Source organism: Mus caroli, unplaced genomic scaffold, assembly GCF_978045245.1.
Source record: "Mus caroli unplaced genomic scaffold, Mus_caroli_1 scaffold_8, whole genome shotgun sequence".
NCBI lineage: Eukaryota > Metazoa > Chordata > Mammalia > Rodentia > Muridae > Mus > Mus caroli.
This window is the reverse complement of record NW_028227263.1, coordinates 11,904,679-11,920,355: the sequence shown is the minus strand read 5'-3', so window position 1 is coordinate 11,920,355 and position 15,677 is coordinate 11,904,679. Positions and strand designations below refer to the sequence as shown.

At 48.3% G+C, this 15,677-nt stretch overlaps 1 protein-coding gene across 4 annotated transcripts in view; it reads right to left on the bottom strand.

Annotated features, from left to right (window-relative positions):
- Dhx32 (DEAH-box helicase 32 (putative)) overlaps positions 1–15,677 on the bottom strand; it is a 60,500-nt gene that overhangs the window by 284 nt on the left and 44,539 nt on the right. For all 4 annotated transcript variants that reach the window (XM_021166201.3, XM_085841217.1, XM_021166200.2 and 1 more), the window contains exons 5-11: positions 15,284–15,529; positions 12,358–12,457; positions 12,117–12,275; positions 3,906–4,097; positions 3,117–3,266; positions 1,756–1,943; positions 754–935 (exon numbers count right to left, since the gene is read on the bottom strand). In XM_021166201.3, coding sequence (XP_021021860.1) covers positions 754–935; positions 1,756–1,943; positions 3,117–3,266; positions 3,906–4,097; positions 12,117–12,275; positions 12,358–12,457; positions 15,284–15,529 — 1,217 coding nt within the window. The remainder of the gene's footprint in view (positions 1–753; positions 936–1,755; positions 1,944–3,116; positions 3,267–3,905; positions 4,098–12,116; positions 12,276–12,357; positions 12,458–15,283; positions 15,530–15,677) is intronic.

Sequence of the window (15,677 nt, the reverse complement as noted above, 5' to 3'; positions counted from 1 at the left end):
CTGTTCATTTAAAACAAACAGAACTATGAACGCTGGGGAGTGACAGGCAGATGTGGGGGTACGGGTCCCCTCCAGCCCTGGGGAGCATGTGCAAACTTGGTATTTCATTGGAAGACTCGGTACCTTGTGTTGCTTCTGTAGGTAACACAGGCTCTGGTGGTACTGCACTGAGACTCCCTGCACTTGCAAATGCTACTCCTCTGGTACAAATCCACACAGTGGAAGTGCAGCACACCCTCATCAGAGTGGATACTTGGTAGGCAACAAGGGGAGTCTTTGCCACTTAAGTTCACCTAGCTCTACTCTGAGTCCACCTGTGTAAGCTGCGACCTTGAACATCATGCGGTGCCTTTAGGCTGAGTCTGGAGTCAGCTGAGTCCCCATCCCCAGTGTTGCTCTTCCTGTCCTTTCACCACTTAGCAGCTAGGGATCTTTATAGGATAGAGAGCCTTCTTCTTGCCTAAACTTAATTGCTGTGCATTGCACTAGGGGTAAAAAGCTGTATACCTTCTGGAACTACCTGTCTCTTCAACCTCACTTTCCCTCCTCCTCTGCATCACCCCATCTCCCACCTGCAGCTCCAGCCAGTGGCTATCTGTTGCTAAAAGCTGGCTAAGCCTATTCCTCTACACAGCCAGTGCCCTGGTGCCTTCTCTCTCGCAGTCTCATAAGTGAGAATGAAACAATCCGTGTGTGGCTTATTCCTACAGGTGTGAATTAAAAAGGAAGCCCTTCTGTCTCCATTGGACTTACAGCTCAGGGGAGACTGCAGAGGCGACCCTGATGTAGTTGTTCTCAGATATGCTGAACTGATGGAAGAGGACCCACTCGGGCATCTTCTTGGTGATGGAGTAGCTTGATAAGGGATGCAGCTGAGCAACCTGCTTATGTGTAAGCATCAAGTAGTTACCTGACCCGTCAACATCCCGAGCAATCTAAAAGGCAGGTTCAAAGAAAGAGAATTGATACACAACATGTTAGTTAAAAAAAAAAAATCCGAAGATTTTTATATAGAATAGCTAAAATAAAATTTGTCACAGATTTCGTATTTTCAAACAGTAGAAAATAAGGCACAGTGACTTTGTCTTTAAACCTGAGCCGGGGGCTGGTGAGATGGCTCAGTGAGTAAGAGCACCCGACTGCTCTTACGAAGGTCCAGAGTTCAAATCCCAGCAACCACATGGTGGCTCAAACCTGAGCCGGTGACAGTGTCAGCTGCAGCACTTTGGGGCTGCTGTAAAGTTAGCGTTGAGGTCATGAAATAAACCCCAGCATGCTTGCTCTGCCATGCTGTCCATGTGCTCCAGGCTACCTATGCCTGGTCGTCAGCTCAGCTCATACTCTGCCCTCTTACGTAGATACCTGCTTTCCCTCACAGATGAAGAAATCTATTCTGCAAAGTCATTAAGACTGGTACAGTGTTGCGCACTCTGATGTGAAGCACATATCTACTTCTATCATTGGCACTAATGAGGCTCCTCACGGGGACGAAAGGAACAGCTGAGGCAGTAGTACATTGGCTTGCTGTGCTCTCAGATCACTAGTAAACAGAAAAGAGGAGCTGTGGTGTGTCAAGTTAATATAAAGGATTCTGGCTTGAGAAGACGTGTACTTAAATACCAAACCTCAAGTAACATCTTCTTAGTGTTCCTTAAAAAGTTTAAGGTCAATAAAACTATCACCATGAGAGAGTGCTGGCTGAGTTTCCCAGGCATGTGGGGCTCACGCTTGCCAGGACAGCTCTGCCCTGCTTACCTGCATGAAGTACCCAGAGAGCAGTGCTTTCTTGATATTCAGACCGTTTTCCTTGGAGCCAAAGGCAGGCTCTGCATAGGGAAGCTCGATCCGCTTGATAATTTCTAAGAGTTCTGCTCGGATAACGTCTGCCATCCTGAGAGCAGAGCAGCTGAGGAAGCAATCGTGACACCACATCTCCACACAGTCTAGAGGGAGAACAAAGGCCACTCAGATGGTGTGTTAGACTTCTCTAAGCCCTATGGAAGGCCATGGGAGTGAGTGGTAGGAAGGTGGCTAGGATTAGGTTCACTGGGGGCTGTGGGATCCGCCATACCCATAGCTGCTGCTGAGGGTATGTGAGCTCACCGTACTAGACAGTGTGTCAGTGTGAGAAGCACATTGCTGTCACCTGTGCCTGTGGAGACACCGGAGACTGCATCAGCATCCGCATTTCCTTCTCTGAACAGCAAGGATATATAGAGCTAGAGATCCAGAGCTGAAGGGGAGCTGTTAGCATCTATTCCTCGGATCATCCCATACTTCATTTAGTAAGGACCTGCCAGGCTGACCTGGGAGTTCATTATGTCAAACACTGGCTCCTTGCCTACCCTAGGTGCAACTTTGTTTTAAATTCAAATGTGCTAGTCTGATTCAGTTTGAAGGTACTTTCTTGGCACCTGTAACTGTGTCTTGACTGAAGAATGTGGATAGCCTTGGCCCAGTGGACATCAGACCCTCATCTATCCTGTCCTGTCCACGTGTTCCACTCAGAGTAGCAGAAGTCCACACTTGGTCTGATGCCATCAACCCAGCCTGCCGCTCAAAAGCTGATCGATCGCCTTTCCCTCCAGTCCACGTGGAAACACTGAGTCCCTGCTCTTGACATGAGCCTACTGCCTTGCAGTCTGATCTCAGTTTTTCTACATCATTGCAAACGTCATTCACACCTCATCTTCTGGAGCACAGGAAGTGAGGCTGCTCTGGGGGAAGCGGAAGAGCCTCCTTTGGGGAAGCCGGCTGGTCCACTGCTAGCCCCTGCTATCTGTCCCCTGCCCTGGCAGCTTCCCCAGCAGTGGGCCCTCACCTGGGGCATTACAGTAGCCACTTCAATTCAGGTGCACCCGTCTCTGTGCTTCAGGCGTGCTGCTTCTGAAAGCAGCTTCTACAGCTCCCCAAATCCAGACCTGTGCCGTGACATGCTAGGCCTCTGGGTGGATGGCAGTGGCCTGTGGTGTATTTAGGGACTCAGTGCCATTCTGTTTAAGTGGCTGGTGGGACTATCAGAGAAGGGAGGCTAGTAAATAATTCAAGTATCTGCGCCTCCTCTGGGGAAGGGTGAGGGACTAGGGAGGTGGTTTGGGGGAATCATATTCACGTACGTTCATTGGCAGAGTTCAGAACTGTATCTTGGTAGGCATTGTAGACATTGATGAGCGTAAAGTGATCACCTTCAGGGTGCAAGAACGTTTTCCAGCAAGTCACTGCAGCCTCCTCAGCACCATGAGGCACGTGCAAAAAGCAACTGGGAGCTTTAAGATTCAAGAAGTCACAGTCAGCAACATGGAGGACAATCCTGGCCTGATGGTGTGCCCAGGGGCAGGACCCCCTATCTGTGAACCCACTCCTGCCTTGGATCTCTGGATCAATGTGCTGTTCTTAATATTCTTGTTGACTTGGAAGCCAAGGAAATGAAAAGTGAGTGGTCTTACGTTGTTTTGCCAATAGCAGTTAGCACTCTGCTCATATTCTGGTGGAAGCAGTGCGTCCAAATGTCAAGGGGCCCAGAGGGTCAGACATAGGCTCAGGACTATGTTCAGATGCAGCACAGCATTTAGGCCGTGCTGCTGTCAAGGAATGTATGAAGATAATAGGAGCCAGTATAAGATAATGAAGCTGACAGGAAGTACATGCTGCCCGCCCGGCTGCCTGGGAGACACCGCCTGGGACTACTGCTTGTTGCCTGTTGTGCGATACACTCGTCCTTTTGGCAAAAAGCCAAGCAAACGCCTTTTGGCCTTTTATGTTTTTGCATTAATTAAGGTAACTGTAAAAGTTTCCCCTTCTCAGTCTATTAAAACACTTTACTATCCCCTTACATCCAGACTCCATTTAAATCTGTACGTGCTGTGGATTCACAGTACCTAGACAGAAAGGTCTTTAAGGAATACCTGTTACCATGGCAGCGATGGTTAGCATTTCATCTACACAGTCAAATTCACAGGATGCTAAGATAGACTTTGAGAGCTGTGGATCCAGAGGAAACTCAGACATGATGATTCCAAACTCAGAGAGATTCCCATCGTTGTCCAGGGCTGCCAGGTAATCTAAATCTTCCAGTGCCTGCATCAGGCTTTCTGGAGCTAGGAAAGGAAAAAAAGTGAATTTTACACAACTGAGGGGGCAGCAGGTAGTGACTTTTCATTTTTGCATAAAACAAACAACCAATGAACAGAATCGGTAAAGCAAGAATTGGTCAGACACTAAGCCGGTAGCTTCTGAGGGGCTGACAGGGTACACCTTATGGCTATCTAGATAAGGGCCCTGACACAGTGGCAGGCTCCTCAGAGGACAGCCAGGGACTCACTGCATTTTGCTGCAGTTCTGAGGGGTCAAAGTTGAGGATCTAGGGATCTGAGATCTCTCCTGACCAGGCAGCAATGTTCCAGTCGCTGTGACTTAGAGGGAACATGAGGTACTCAAACAACATCTGGAGCAGAGCCTGCTCTCACCAACGGGCTAGCCAGCTAGGCAGCCTGCTGCAGGCACAGAATGCTGAACCATGGAAGCAGCTCTCGAACAAGCCTACAAAGCCAGCCTGAGGATACTTAAGGGAAGATATAATATTTGTTGCTCAATAAGGCAAAACATACATGGTACAGAATCTGGTAAACTGAGGTCCGACAAGGAGAACAAGAGCTAAGACAGAGTGGCCTAGAAGTCACAAGAAAAGCAGAAACGCCAGACACAAACACACAAGGTTCCTGCAAACAGACAAACCTATCCCATCTCTCATTTCTTAGATAACACGGGCACTACTACAGTGTGTATTAATTACATCTGCTCAATTTCCACAAAGAAGTCTACTTAGTCTCTGTCCTTCTGGAACCAAGTTCTATTAAATACACTTTTTCACCTGTCTGCCACCTGGTACTCCTATAAAGGCTACACCAACTCCTACTGTGCTGAAAACTGCCTTTTGTCGGTCTCAGTCCTGGAATGTGTGTGGTGTTCGGGAGGCAACACCTATAGGCCTAACCCAGGAAGCAACTGAATCTGCCTGTCCCTGAGTTTTAAGTGGCTGACGAGAAAACAATGACTCACTTGCTATCTTTACACGTTGACCACCAAAGGTAACTGTCAGAATTCAAGGCACACTGAGAAACTCTGCAACCTCCTCACAGGCTCTAATGTGATCAGATTTCCACTATGGTCAGGAAGCCAGGAAAGCTTTTAGAAACCACAAGTGTGGTCTGGGGTACAGCAGGGAGAGCAGAGCAACTGAGGTGAGAGACTAGGAACAGAGAGGGTGGGGAGGAGCCTGCTGAGACTAACACTCCGGGAGACAGTGAAATCATTCACCTATTGCTTGTGATCTCCCCCCCCCCCCCCCCCACATCAACATTTAGTAAGTGGAATGCTTTCTTTATCGTTTCTCCCTGGGGACGTTGGGCTTGACCTTACTGGTAAACACACATTCTGCAGTTCCAGGAAAGGAACTAACAGGTTACTTAAAAAGTAGTCCCAGAGTTCCACCAGGGATCTGAGGGACCTGAAAGGGGGCATCTGATGTGGCAGAGAAGGTGCAGGGCAGCTGCAGGAAGGAGCATGGCTGTGCTTAAACAGCGAGAACTGGGAGCCCTAGCTGACATTATACAATTTCACGTCATTATATTTATATTATCCTATAGGAAACAGGTTTTAAATACAGCTCCCCTCGGGAATGTTACAGAGCCTTTGCCTCTGCTTGTCTGGGATGGGTAAGCACTTCCAGGTACAGAACAAGACAGGAAGTCTCTGGTAAGCAGGCCTCAAAGCCACAGTCAGGCCTTCCTCAGCATGCTCCTCCTCAGCTTGTATTACCAGCAAGGGTGAAAGACTAGGGCTCCTCGGTCACTAGACATGGGAAGGGCTGAGAGCGGACTCTCCAACCACGAGCAGGACACTGATAGAAGTCATGCCCCGAGCCTGGCTCTCAGATGATGGCTGTGACAGACTCTCAGACGCTCAGGAGTAAGGGTGACAGCTCAGCTGAGCTTTGCTGGGCCCTGAGACCTCACCCATACCAGCTTGGCTCCTGCCTGTGACACAGCAGAAAGTACAAGTGGAACACAGACAGCCACAGGCCTCCATCCGACTTTTTTGCCAAGCAAGCCACATCAGTACCGGGACCAGTTAGGTCTCAGAGAGAACCGGGTCGGAAAGGGGCTGAGTTTGTCTCCACACAAAGCTATGCCTGCTCACACTATGCTAAAGAAGACTGGTGGCCTTCCTTAAGACACAGCTGTCAGTGTCCCCCAGGATAAGGCACTGTGACTGCTAGCTCTTAACACACAATGATGCCCATGAAAGGTGTTCTTTGCAGTGTAACTAGAAGTTTCCCCACTCCACAGCATCAAAGACCAAGCTTCAAACAAGGCTTAGCGCCGTAGTGAGATAGCATAGCATTGGCTATACCAAAACCACCAGGGGGAAAAAAAGAACAGGCCAAAACAATGCATGGGGCTGGAGCACTAGCTTAATGGTTAAGAGCACTGGCTCCTCTTCTAGAGAGCCCTGGTTCAATTCCCAGTACCTACATGGTGGCTCACGCCATCTGTAACTACAATCCTAATCCTCTGGACTGTATACTTAGTATACAGACCTACCTGAAGGCAAAACATCCACACACATAAAAGTAATAAATTAATATTTATAAATGTCCAAGCTTTAAAATGGCTGCCCAGCAGGCGAGTCCATGTCCACAAAGGGACAATATGCACTCTACAAGTTTTGGGATTTTGGAAACAGGATTAAGAGCCTGGCTCTGATGAGGACGGGGGTGGGGGTGGGGGTCGCGGGTGGAGTGGGGAGGGGGGAACAGCTTCTAAGACAGTGTCACAGGCCACACTTCTTAGAACCTGGCGTGTGCAGGACCTTTACAAGATCCACAGCATTTCTACATTTGAATCTCGTCTGGCCAAGGCTGAGTGGCCAGCCAGCTGGTTCCGTATTTTGTTTAGTGAGCAACACCCTTCCAGAAGCCATGCTCTGCCAGCACAGCTGACATGACTCTAAAAGGGCAAGGCCAGCAGTCTTAGTACCTAGAAGCCCATCTCAGGGGCACTGTGGTGACATCGTCTCAGGGGCACTGTGGTGACGTCTCAGGGGCAATCACTGTGATCACTGTCTGTTTGCACACTTATGGAAAGTACCTTCTTAGTCCAGGTAGGTAGCCTTGGGCAGCTAGGAGTCGCTCAGACCTGCAATGCCAAGCATTTATTGAACCCCGGTCACTTTTCTAAGGGATGAAAATATTAACTAGCTGACCTGAGCCCTGAGGCAGTTACTCTGATTGTGGGTATATTAAAGCTATTTCTATCCTATGCCTCTAACTTCCTCCCTGATTAAGTTCTCAGTATCTATCTGTAAAATGACTTTCTAATGCTTCCAAGGTGCTCCAGTGGGTTGCATCTTGGAAACTGTTCTTGGAATGTTCCTCTCTGTACACACACACTCACACACATGCACACACACAAGAATGCACATATCCCTCTCTGAAGATGGTGATAAATTCTGTGTGGCCTTTGCACAAACAATGGTGTCTGTGCAGCACCCAGCACTCAGACCAGAGGATGGCTCAGTTGGGAAAATGCTTGCAGCACAAGCCTGACAGCCTGAATGACACTCTGGAATCCACATGGTGGAAGAAAAGAACTGACTCCTGCAAGTTGTATTCTGAACTTCTCAAATAAATGTAATAAAAATAAATAAACAACAACAAGATTCTAGCTATGGTCTTTGCAGGTGCAGTGGTTGAACAACTGCTTAGCTCTGGGCTGTCGGAGGTAACATGCAGCATGCGTCCTGCCTGCAGAGAGAAGTCTCTGTCCAAAGCTCCAGATGCAGCTCTGATGACTGAGCCAAGCTGGCAGGTGGCATTCTCTCACTCCCTAGTACAGACTGTGGCACTTTGGACCAATCTGTGTTTTCAACCCATCACAGACTTGCAGACATCCTCACAAATGCCTCTGGGAGTATGGCTATGATGACAGAAGCACCAGGTTCACTAACTCAGTGAAAAGTGTGCACCTGAGCCCTGATGGGGCCACTGCAGAGCTGGATTCCCCTCTCTAATTGGCCTCTGCAAGGAGGAGCCTGGCCCCGCCCGCACTGTGTGTTCTCTTCAGTACCCTGTCTTGTTGCATACACCAAGCTACAAGTCCTAGTGGGTACAGTTCATTTTTCTCTTCCTTCTCTCCTTCCTTCTTTCTTTTCTTCCTTTCTCCCTCCCTCCTCCCCCTCCTCCCTTTCTTCCTTCCTCCCTCCCTTCCCACCTGCTTCTGGTTTCAGACCTGGCCTCCAGTTTCTCCTAGTATCCCTCAGACCCTGCCCCAACCTTGAACTTTCCAGCCCAGGGGCTAGGCTGCCCTTCCCCAGAGGCTCTTCCCTATATAATCCAGACATTTTGCCCCCTCTACTTCTTTTCTCTCTCTGCACCCACCCCACCCCCTTTCTCTTTCTTCCCCTTCCCTCTCCCCATGGTGACTCCCCTGGCCTCAGTCCTTGGGACCCCAAGAACTCCTCGAGAGCTGCTTCCCAATAAACCTGCCTTTAGTATATTCTAATCTGGCTTGAATTGGCTCTTTTCACTGGCAGAGAAATAACCTATCCTGATTGACGTTGAACTTCCAATTCTCCTGCCTCCACTTCCATTCTGTAAGCACTGTGGTTATAGACACGTATCACTATGCCTGGCTCTCATTTTTCTTTTCAAATCTCAGAAATCCTGGTCATCTCAACTCAAAACCAGTTTTATCTGCAACAAGTTAAAACAAATTCTGAATCAGAGCATAGAGATGACATTCAGCAGAGTCAGGGACATTTTGCCTGGTTTCTCTCCAAATCCCTGTCCAGGTACCTTCGCCTTCCAAGGACAGTAACAGTTTCAGCCATCTGTTTCTGCTGAGGCACTCGGTTAGTCCTGGACTTCCTGACCCAGATCAACAGTGGCTGTGACACTTATGTGGAGGTCATTCCTCATGCAGCCAAGGAAAAGGGAAAAACAAAACAAATAAACAAAACAAAACAACCCCCCTGGATTTCGTGTTTCTGCAGAGCGCCATGTCGAGGGAACTCACTTAGCTGCCAAGAGCCTCGTCATGCCAAGGCCACTGCCACATGGTTCACAGAGCCTGAGAGCCAAATCTACTGCCACACGGTTCACCGAGCCTGAGAGCCAGAGCTCGCTGTGCTCGGACATTTCAATTATAAGTTGGTCATGAGCTTCTTCCTTTTTTTTTTTTTTTTTTTTTTTGGTTTGTTTGTTTTTTTTTTTTGTTTCCAAAATGATGAGTCAGAGTTCATCCACAATGATATTTCCCCAAGCACAGCAGAAAACAGCTGCTGGCATTATCAGGAGCCAAAAATAAATGGTGACTCTGACCCCTTTGTTCCCAGTTATCAGTTTGAAACCTCACGAGGTAAGCAGCAAACAGGAGCCACACAGAGAGCAGGGAGCCCACAGGCCAGCCAACAGCTTCCTTTCAGGTATCTCTGATGTTTGATTTCTTCAGAACCCTCTTGCAGGCCTACTCTTACTTCCCCCTTCACATCTAGTCCATCAAACATCCCCTGTCCTGAGCAGAAAGATGCTGAGGGCACCAAGGCAGAGTGGTAGGCTGGACGGCAGCCTTAGCGGGTGACGCGCACTTGGGCCAACGCTGCAGCATGCAGTCTCTAGGACCCATCCCGACCATGAAAAAAGTCTAGTCTGGAATGTGTCTCAGTAGTGGAACACTCTCATAGGCTGCTCAGGCTCTGGGTTCAACCCCTAACAACAAAATGTAAAAGCAACAGAAACAGTGAAAACCCTTCTGCAGAGGAGGCTTCTGGAGAGATCACTGTAGCAGATCCGTCTGTGGCAAACACCGACGATGTGAAGTTCAGGGACCGCCATGCAGCAAGGAGGAAGTGGTTGGGATCCCCACCCGAGATGTCATCCTCAGGGCCAGGACGAGGTGAAGGCAGCATGCACACAGGCCTGGGTCACACAGCCCCCACCTCAAACACTCCTACCTCCTACTTATCTGTCTTGCAAAATACAGCAAAGGACAGAGACATTACAGGCAGATTGTCATTTACTTCCAGGGTAAGCATCATGGAAAAGTTTAGCCACTGGCCAAAAGTGTGGGGAAATTTAAGTTATTTCTCCGTAAATGGAAGTAAAAACTAAGGTATTGATTAAACAGCTGCCAATACTTTAAGTTAGAGCCCTTCATTCAGTGATCTAGACATTTGCTTGCTTTTTGGAAGGTAAGCTCCAAGTCACAGAAGAAAGCAGGTGAGAGGAGACGAACCCTCTCTGACAGCCTGGTGTCTCCCTGGCCATGGGGCTAGCTAGGTTCCCATCAGCTTCAGGAGCATGCTGGGAGGGGAAACGGGGAGCCCTGGCTGAGCTCTTCCACTCATTATTCATAGGCTCCTGCTGCTCCGGCTTGGCAAGGAACACCAGAGACAAGAGGGAAAGCCACCCAGGAACCTTTCGCAGGAAAAGAAGGCCAGGACAGTCAGACAGCGGCCACTGGCAGGGAAGGTGCCACCTGCTCCATCTGTGAGTTGCCCTGAATCTAGCAACTTGGTTTCTCGTCTGTAAAGTGGAGCAAAAAAAGCCAGCATCCAGTCACTGGGCTACTGTCTTAAATGATTTAACACACCAATAAACATATATAAATGACCAAGTGTTTAGCGAACAGGCCAGGGTTCAAACAGATAAGATGCACAGACTATGGCTGCTGGCAGACCTTCCTCACCAGCTGGTTATTGACAAGTACAGCTGCCACCATGTCCCAGACCCTGTACCTAGAGCTGAAGAAGGCTTTAACCCCCTCCTGCCAGGGAGGATAAGACAACTGGGAATGCAGTGAAAGCCACCAGCTGACTTCCTTTTGAGCAGTTAACACTGCTCTGCCTTGGGCATAGGTGGCTGTCCCTCAGGTAGCAGTTGCTTAGCCTGGCTTCACTGGCCTTTCTTCCCCTCAGCATTCCAGTAGCTCTGGGCACAGGAGAAAGTAAACCCCAGGAAGAAACTGCTCGGATTAGGATTCAAATGTCTCAGTCTTGCTTCAGGAATCTCCCCTCCCTTACGTGTTGAACCTAAATTGCAAAGGAGTGAAATCTGAGTGGGTTTTCCCTAGGTGCTAACAAGATCCACGAGGAGGACTTCCAAGCCACTGGGAATGTGTCCCTTACCTTCTGTTCGTCTTGCCCTTAGATAGCAGTGCCCCATTGTCCCTCCCTATTCTGGCCAGTCCTTCTGGTTCCAGTGTCCAAAACATAAGACACTCTCTGGGCTGGGGAAATGGCTCAGTGGGTAGAGTGTTACCACCCAAGAATAAGGAGCTGAATTCAGATCCCAGCAGCCACATATACATCCAGGCTGCTGGTGCACATCTGAATCTCAGGGCCTGGGGGATGGAGGGGCAGTTAGGAGAATCCCAGAGGCTTGCTTGATGGTCAGCAGGTCTAGCCATTCAGTGAACTCCAGGTTGAATAACAGACCCTGTCTCAAAAATGAAGGTAAAGAGTGATACAGGAAAATACCTTATGTTGACCTTTGACCCTTATGTTGGCTAGTTTATGTCAACTTGACACAAGCTAGAGTTATCTGAAAGGAGGGAACCTCAATTGAGAAAATGCCTCCATAAGATCCAGCTGTAGGGAATTTTCTTCATTAATGATCGATGGGTGAAGGGCAGCCCATTTGGGTGGGGCCATTCCTGACCTGATGGTTCTGGATTCTATAAGAAAGCAGGCTGAGCAAGCCATGTGAAGCAAGCCAATAAGCAGTCTCTTTCCATGGCCTCTGCTTCAGCTCCTGCCTCCAGATCCCTGCCCTGCTTGAATCCCTGTCTTCAATATTCCTTCCATGATAAACAGTGATCTGAAAGTGTACACCAAATAACCCCTTTCCTCCCCAGTTTGCTTTTGGTCACGGTGTTTCATCACAGCAATAGTAACCCTAACTAAGACAAGTCTTCATCACACACACACACACACAGCACTGAGTCAGCACTGAGCGAACCGCATGCTGGCTTACAGTGATAGGTGCTTCGTGCTGTCAGGAGACACGTGAGGCAGGGAGAAATGGCAGGAATAGGAAGAAAAGCAGAGTGTAAAGCTACCTGGCCTGTTCATGAAGTCGCAGCGGCCCAGGCCTGCGATGTCCACCCTCTTCATGAAGAGCACCATGCTAGTCAGGTTGGCTTCCTGCATTTCCGCTGGCTTAAGGGGCCTCATGTCTTTGGAGGCAAATTCTTCAGTGTACAGACAGAAAAGTTTTCCTTAAAAAAGTCAAGGGAAATGGCTTCAGTGTTGCTGTGGCATCCCTGCGGACTTCACACTGCTTTGTGCCCACCACACTACCTGAGGGAGAAGACCCGAGGAGCTGCTTCCGGATCTCTGCTTGGCTTTGGCTGATGGGCTGCAGGACAAGGGAGTTGGCTCTGATCCGGGGGTTATATACCTTTAACAGAAACACAGCAGGTTAGCTCCTGGAACTCAGGGGAAGTCACCTGCCTCTACCCACAGTGACTGCCCTCAGTACCACCAGACATGCTGTCAGGCTCTTTGGTGTCTACCACACACTATGAGATAGAAACTGCAAGGGAGGGACTTGGCATATGGATCTGCAAGCTGCCTGCTTCCAGTGCCCTCTGAAGTACCTCAGTATCAGCTGCCATCAGCCTCATGCTGGTGAGTGGGGGCCCCCCTCCCAAGACACACACAATGCCACATGAAAGAAAGGCTTTCCATTCAATCGGGCTGACCTGACTTGATGTTTTGCTCAGGCTGAGTATTACTTCAGTGGCCGTGCTTACGATACACATGGGGTTTTCTGGGTAGTACACCTACTGCAAATGCCACACGGCACTAACAGTCACTCTTGCGTGTGACAGCCTGTGCTCTAGGGACAGTGAAGTGACCAAAGACTGACTCTAACAAGTCAGGTGTGGTGGAGCGAGACTAAGATCCCTGCACTTGAAGGATGAAGGCCAGCCAGGCTTCAGGGCAAGATGTTGGCTCAAAAGAGACTACCTACAACTTATTTCAAGGGAACCGTGATACAAATAATTTGCAATAAGTCATTTCATTTATAATAATTTATTATCTTTAAATTATTGTTGTTAGTTGAGACAGGACAGAATTTCTCTGTGTAGTCCTAGCTGTTCTGGAACTTGCTCTGTAAACAAAACTGACCTCGAACTCAGAGACCTACCTCTGCCTCCTGAGTGCTGGGATTAAAGGTGTGCGTCACCACTGCCCAACTTTAATAATTTACTTTCTAAAATGTTTAGAATTAGGGGGCTGGAGATAGAAACTGCAAGGGACCTGGCATATAAAGCTGCCAGCTTCCACTGCACTCTGTAGTATGGGACCTCAGTATCATCTGCCACCAGCCTCACTGGTTAACTCACTGGTTAAGAGCACTGGCTGCTCTTTCAGAGGACCCTGGTTCAAGTTCCAGCACCCACATGGCAGTTCATACCTGTCTATAACTCCCGTTCCAGGGTATCTGACACCCTCACACAGATACACACACACACACACACACACACACAGAGGCAAAACACCAATGCACATAAAGTAAATAAATTATATATAAAAAAGAAAAAATTTTAGAATTTAGGTGACAGCAGATGGTGTCGAGGATGTGGAGAAAGAGGAACACTCCTCCATTGCTGGTGGAAATCAGTTTGGCAGTTCCTCAGAAAATTGGACACAGCACTACCTGTGGCCCTAGCTATACCACTCCTGGGCATATACCCAGAAGATTCTCCAACATGTAAAAAGGACACATGCTCCACTATGTTCATAGTAGCTTTATTTATAATAGCCAGGAGCTGGAAAGAACCCAGATGTCCTTGAACAAAGGAATGGATACAGAAAATGTGGTACATTTACACAATGGAGTACTACTCAGCTATTGAAAACGATGAATTCATGAAGTTCTTAGGCAAATGGATGGAACTAGAAAACATCATCCTGAGTGAGGTAGCCCAATCACAAAAGAACACACATGGTATGCACTCACTGATAAGTGGATATTAGCCCAAAAGTTCGGAATACCCAAGATACAATTCACAGACCTCATGAACCTCAAGAAGAAGGAAGACCACAGTGTGGATACTTCAGTCCTTCTTAAAGGGAGAACAAAATATCCATGGAAGGAGTTACAGAGACAAAGTGTGAAGCAGAGACTGAAGGAATGACCATCCAGAGACTACCCTACCTGGGAATCCATCCCACAAACAACCACCAAAACCAGACATTATTGTGGATGCCAACAAGAGCCTGCTGACAGGAGCCTGATATAGCTGTCTCCTGAGAGGCTCTTCCAGTGCTTGACAAATACAGAAGTGGATGCTCACAGTCATCCATCGGACTGAGCACTGGGTCCCCAATGGAGGAGCTAGAGAAAGGAGCCAAGGAGCTGAAGAGGTTTGCAGCCCCAGAGGAGTAACAACAATATGAACTAACCAGTACCCCCAGAGTTCCCAGGGACTAAACCACCAACCAAAGGGTACACATAGAGAGACCCATGTCTCCAGCCACATATGTAGCAGAGGATGGCCTTGTGGGACATCAATGAGAGGAGAGGCCCTTGTTCTTGTGAAGGCTCTGTGCCCCAGTTTAGGGGAATGCCAGGACAGCGAAGCGGGAGTGGGTAGGTTAGTGAGCAAGGGGAGGGGGAATGGGATAGGGGGGTTTTCGGAGGGGAAAGGTGGAAAGGGGATAACATTTCCAATGTAAATAAAGAAAACATCTAATAAAAAAAAGAAGAATTTAGAATGAAAAAAATTGCCCAATTATCAAATATTTTTAAGTAGTCAATTCACTTGAAACCAATTTCCCTAAAGATGCTAACTACACTGATAAATGGACAACTAGATACAATATACCAGAGAAGCTTCAGAGGCTGAATAATGTACCATGCTAGTAGCTTACCTAAAGACACAAGGGGTTGGGCACTGGGCTACTAAGCAGCAGGTCCTGGCTTAATCCAGTTAAAAGGGAGAAAGAAGGAAGGGAGGAAGGAAGGGAAGGGAGGGAGGGAGGACAGGCAGGCAGGGGGACAGGAACTAATACCTTTAGGCTAAAGTTTGGTATTTCCTCAAGCCTCTGACCCTCAATTTGTTTCCAGACTACCAAGATGCTAATGAGATACAGCCAGACTCTAACTGATGGCTGCAACTACTGCAAGCCCATCTGACCCGATAAAGAGAGCCCTGGGTCACAGTGCACCCTCACTTTTTGGCTACTGGTGAACTGGCCCCAGGATGGTAATTACCTGCCTCCTTTCCAGACCAACATCAATGACAAATTTGACCGTGTGGCTCCAGATCAGAGACTCCCCGCAGCTGGTGGTCAGCACCACCCGTCTCTGATACACTTGGCATTTTTTCTCGGTTTCGTCCGCTGGCCTGAACAGGCTGCACTTCTCTTTGGGATACAAAGGGATGACCACCAGGTCGCCCACGTCTGGGTTTAAGATGGATCCTTCCTGACACACAAGTTCATAGGTTTTTTCAATATCCTAAAGAGAGAAAATAAACATCCATGAGACTAAGTAACAGTATTCCCGTAAAAAATGACCCCACAATTCCATAAAGTTTTAGGCAATAATACACACAAAGAAAGAAATGTCTAGGCTGTTGCCTTAAATAAGGACAGGGGATGCAATT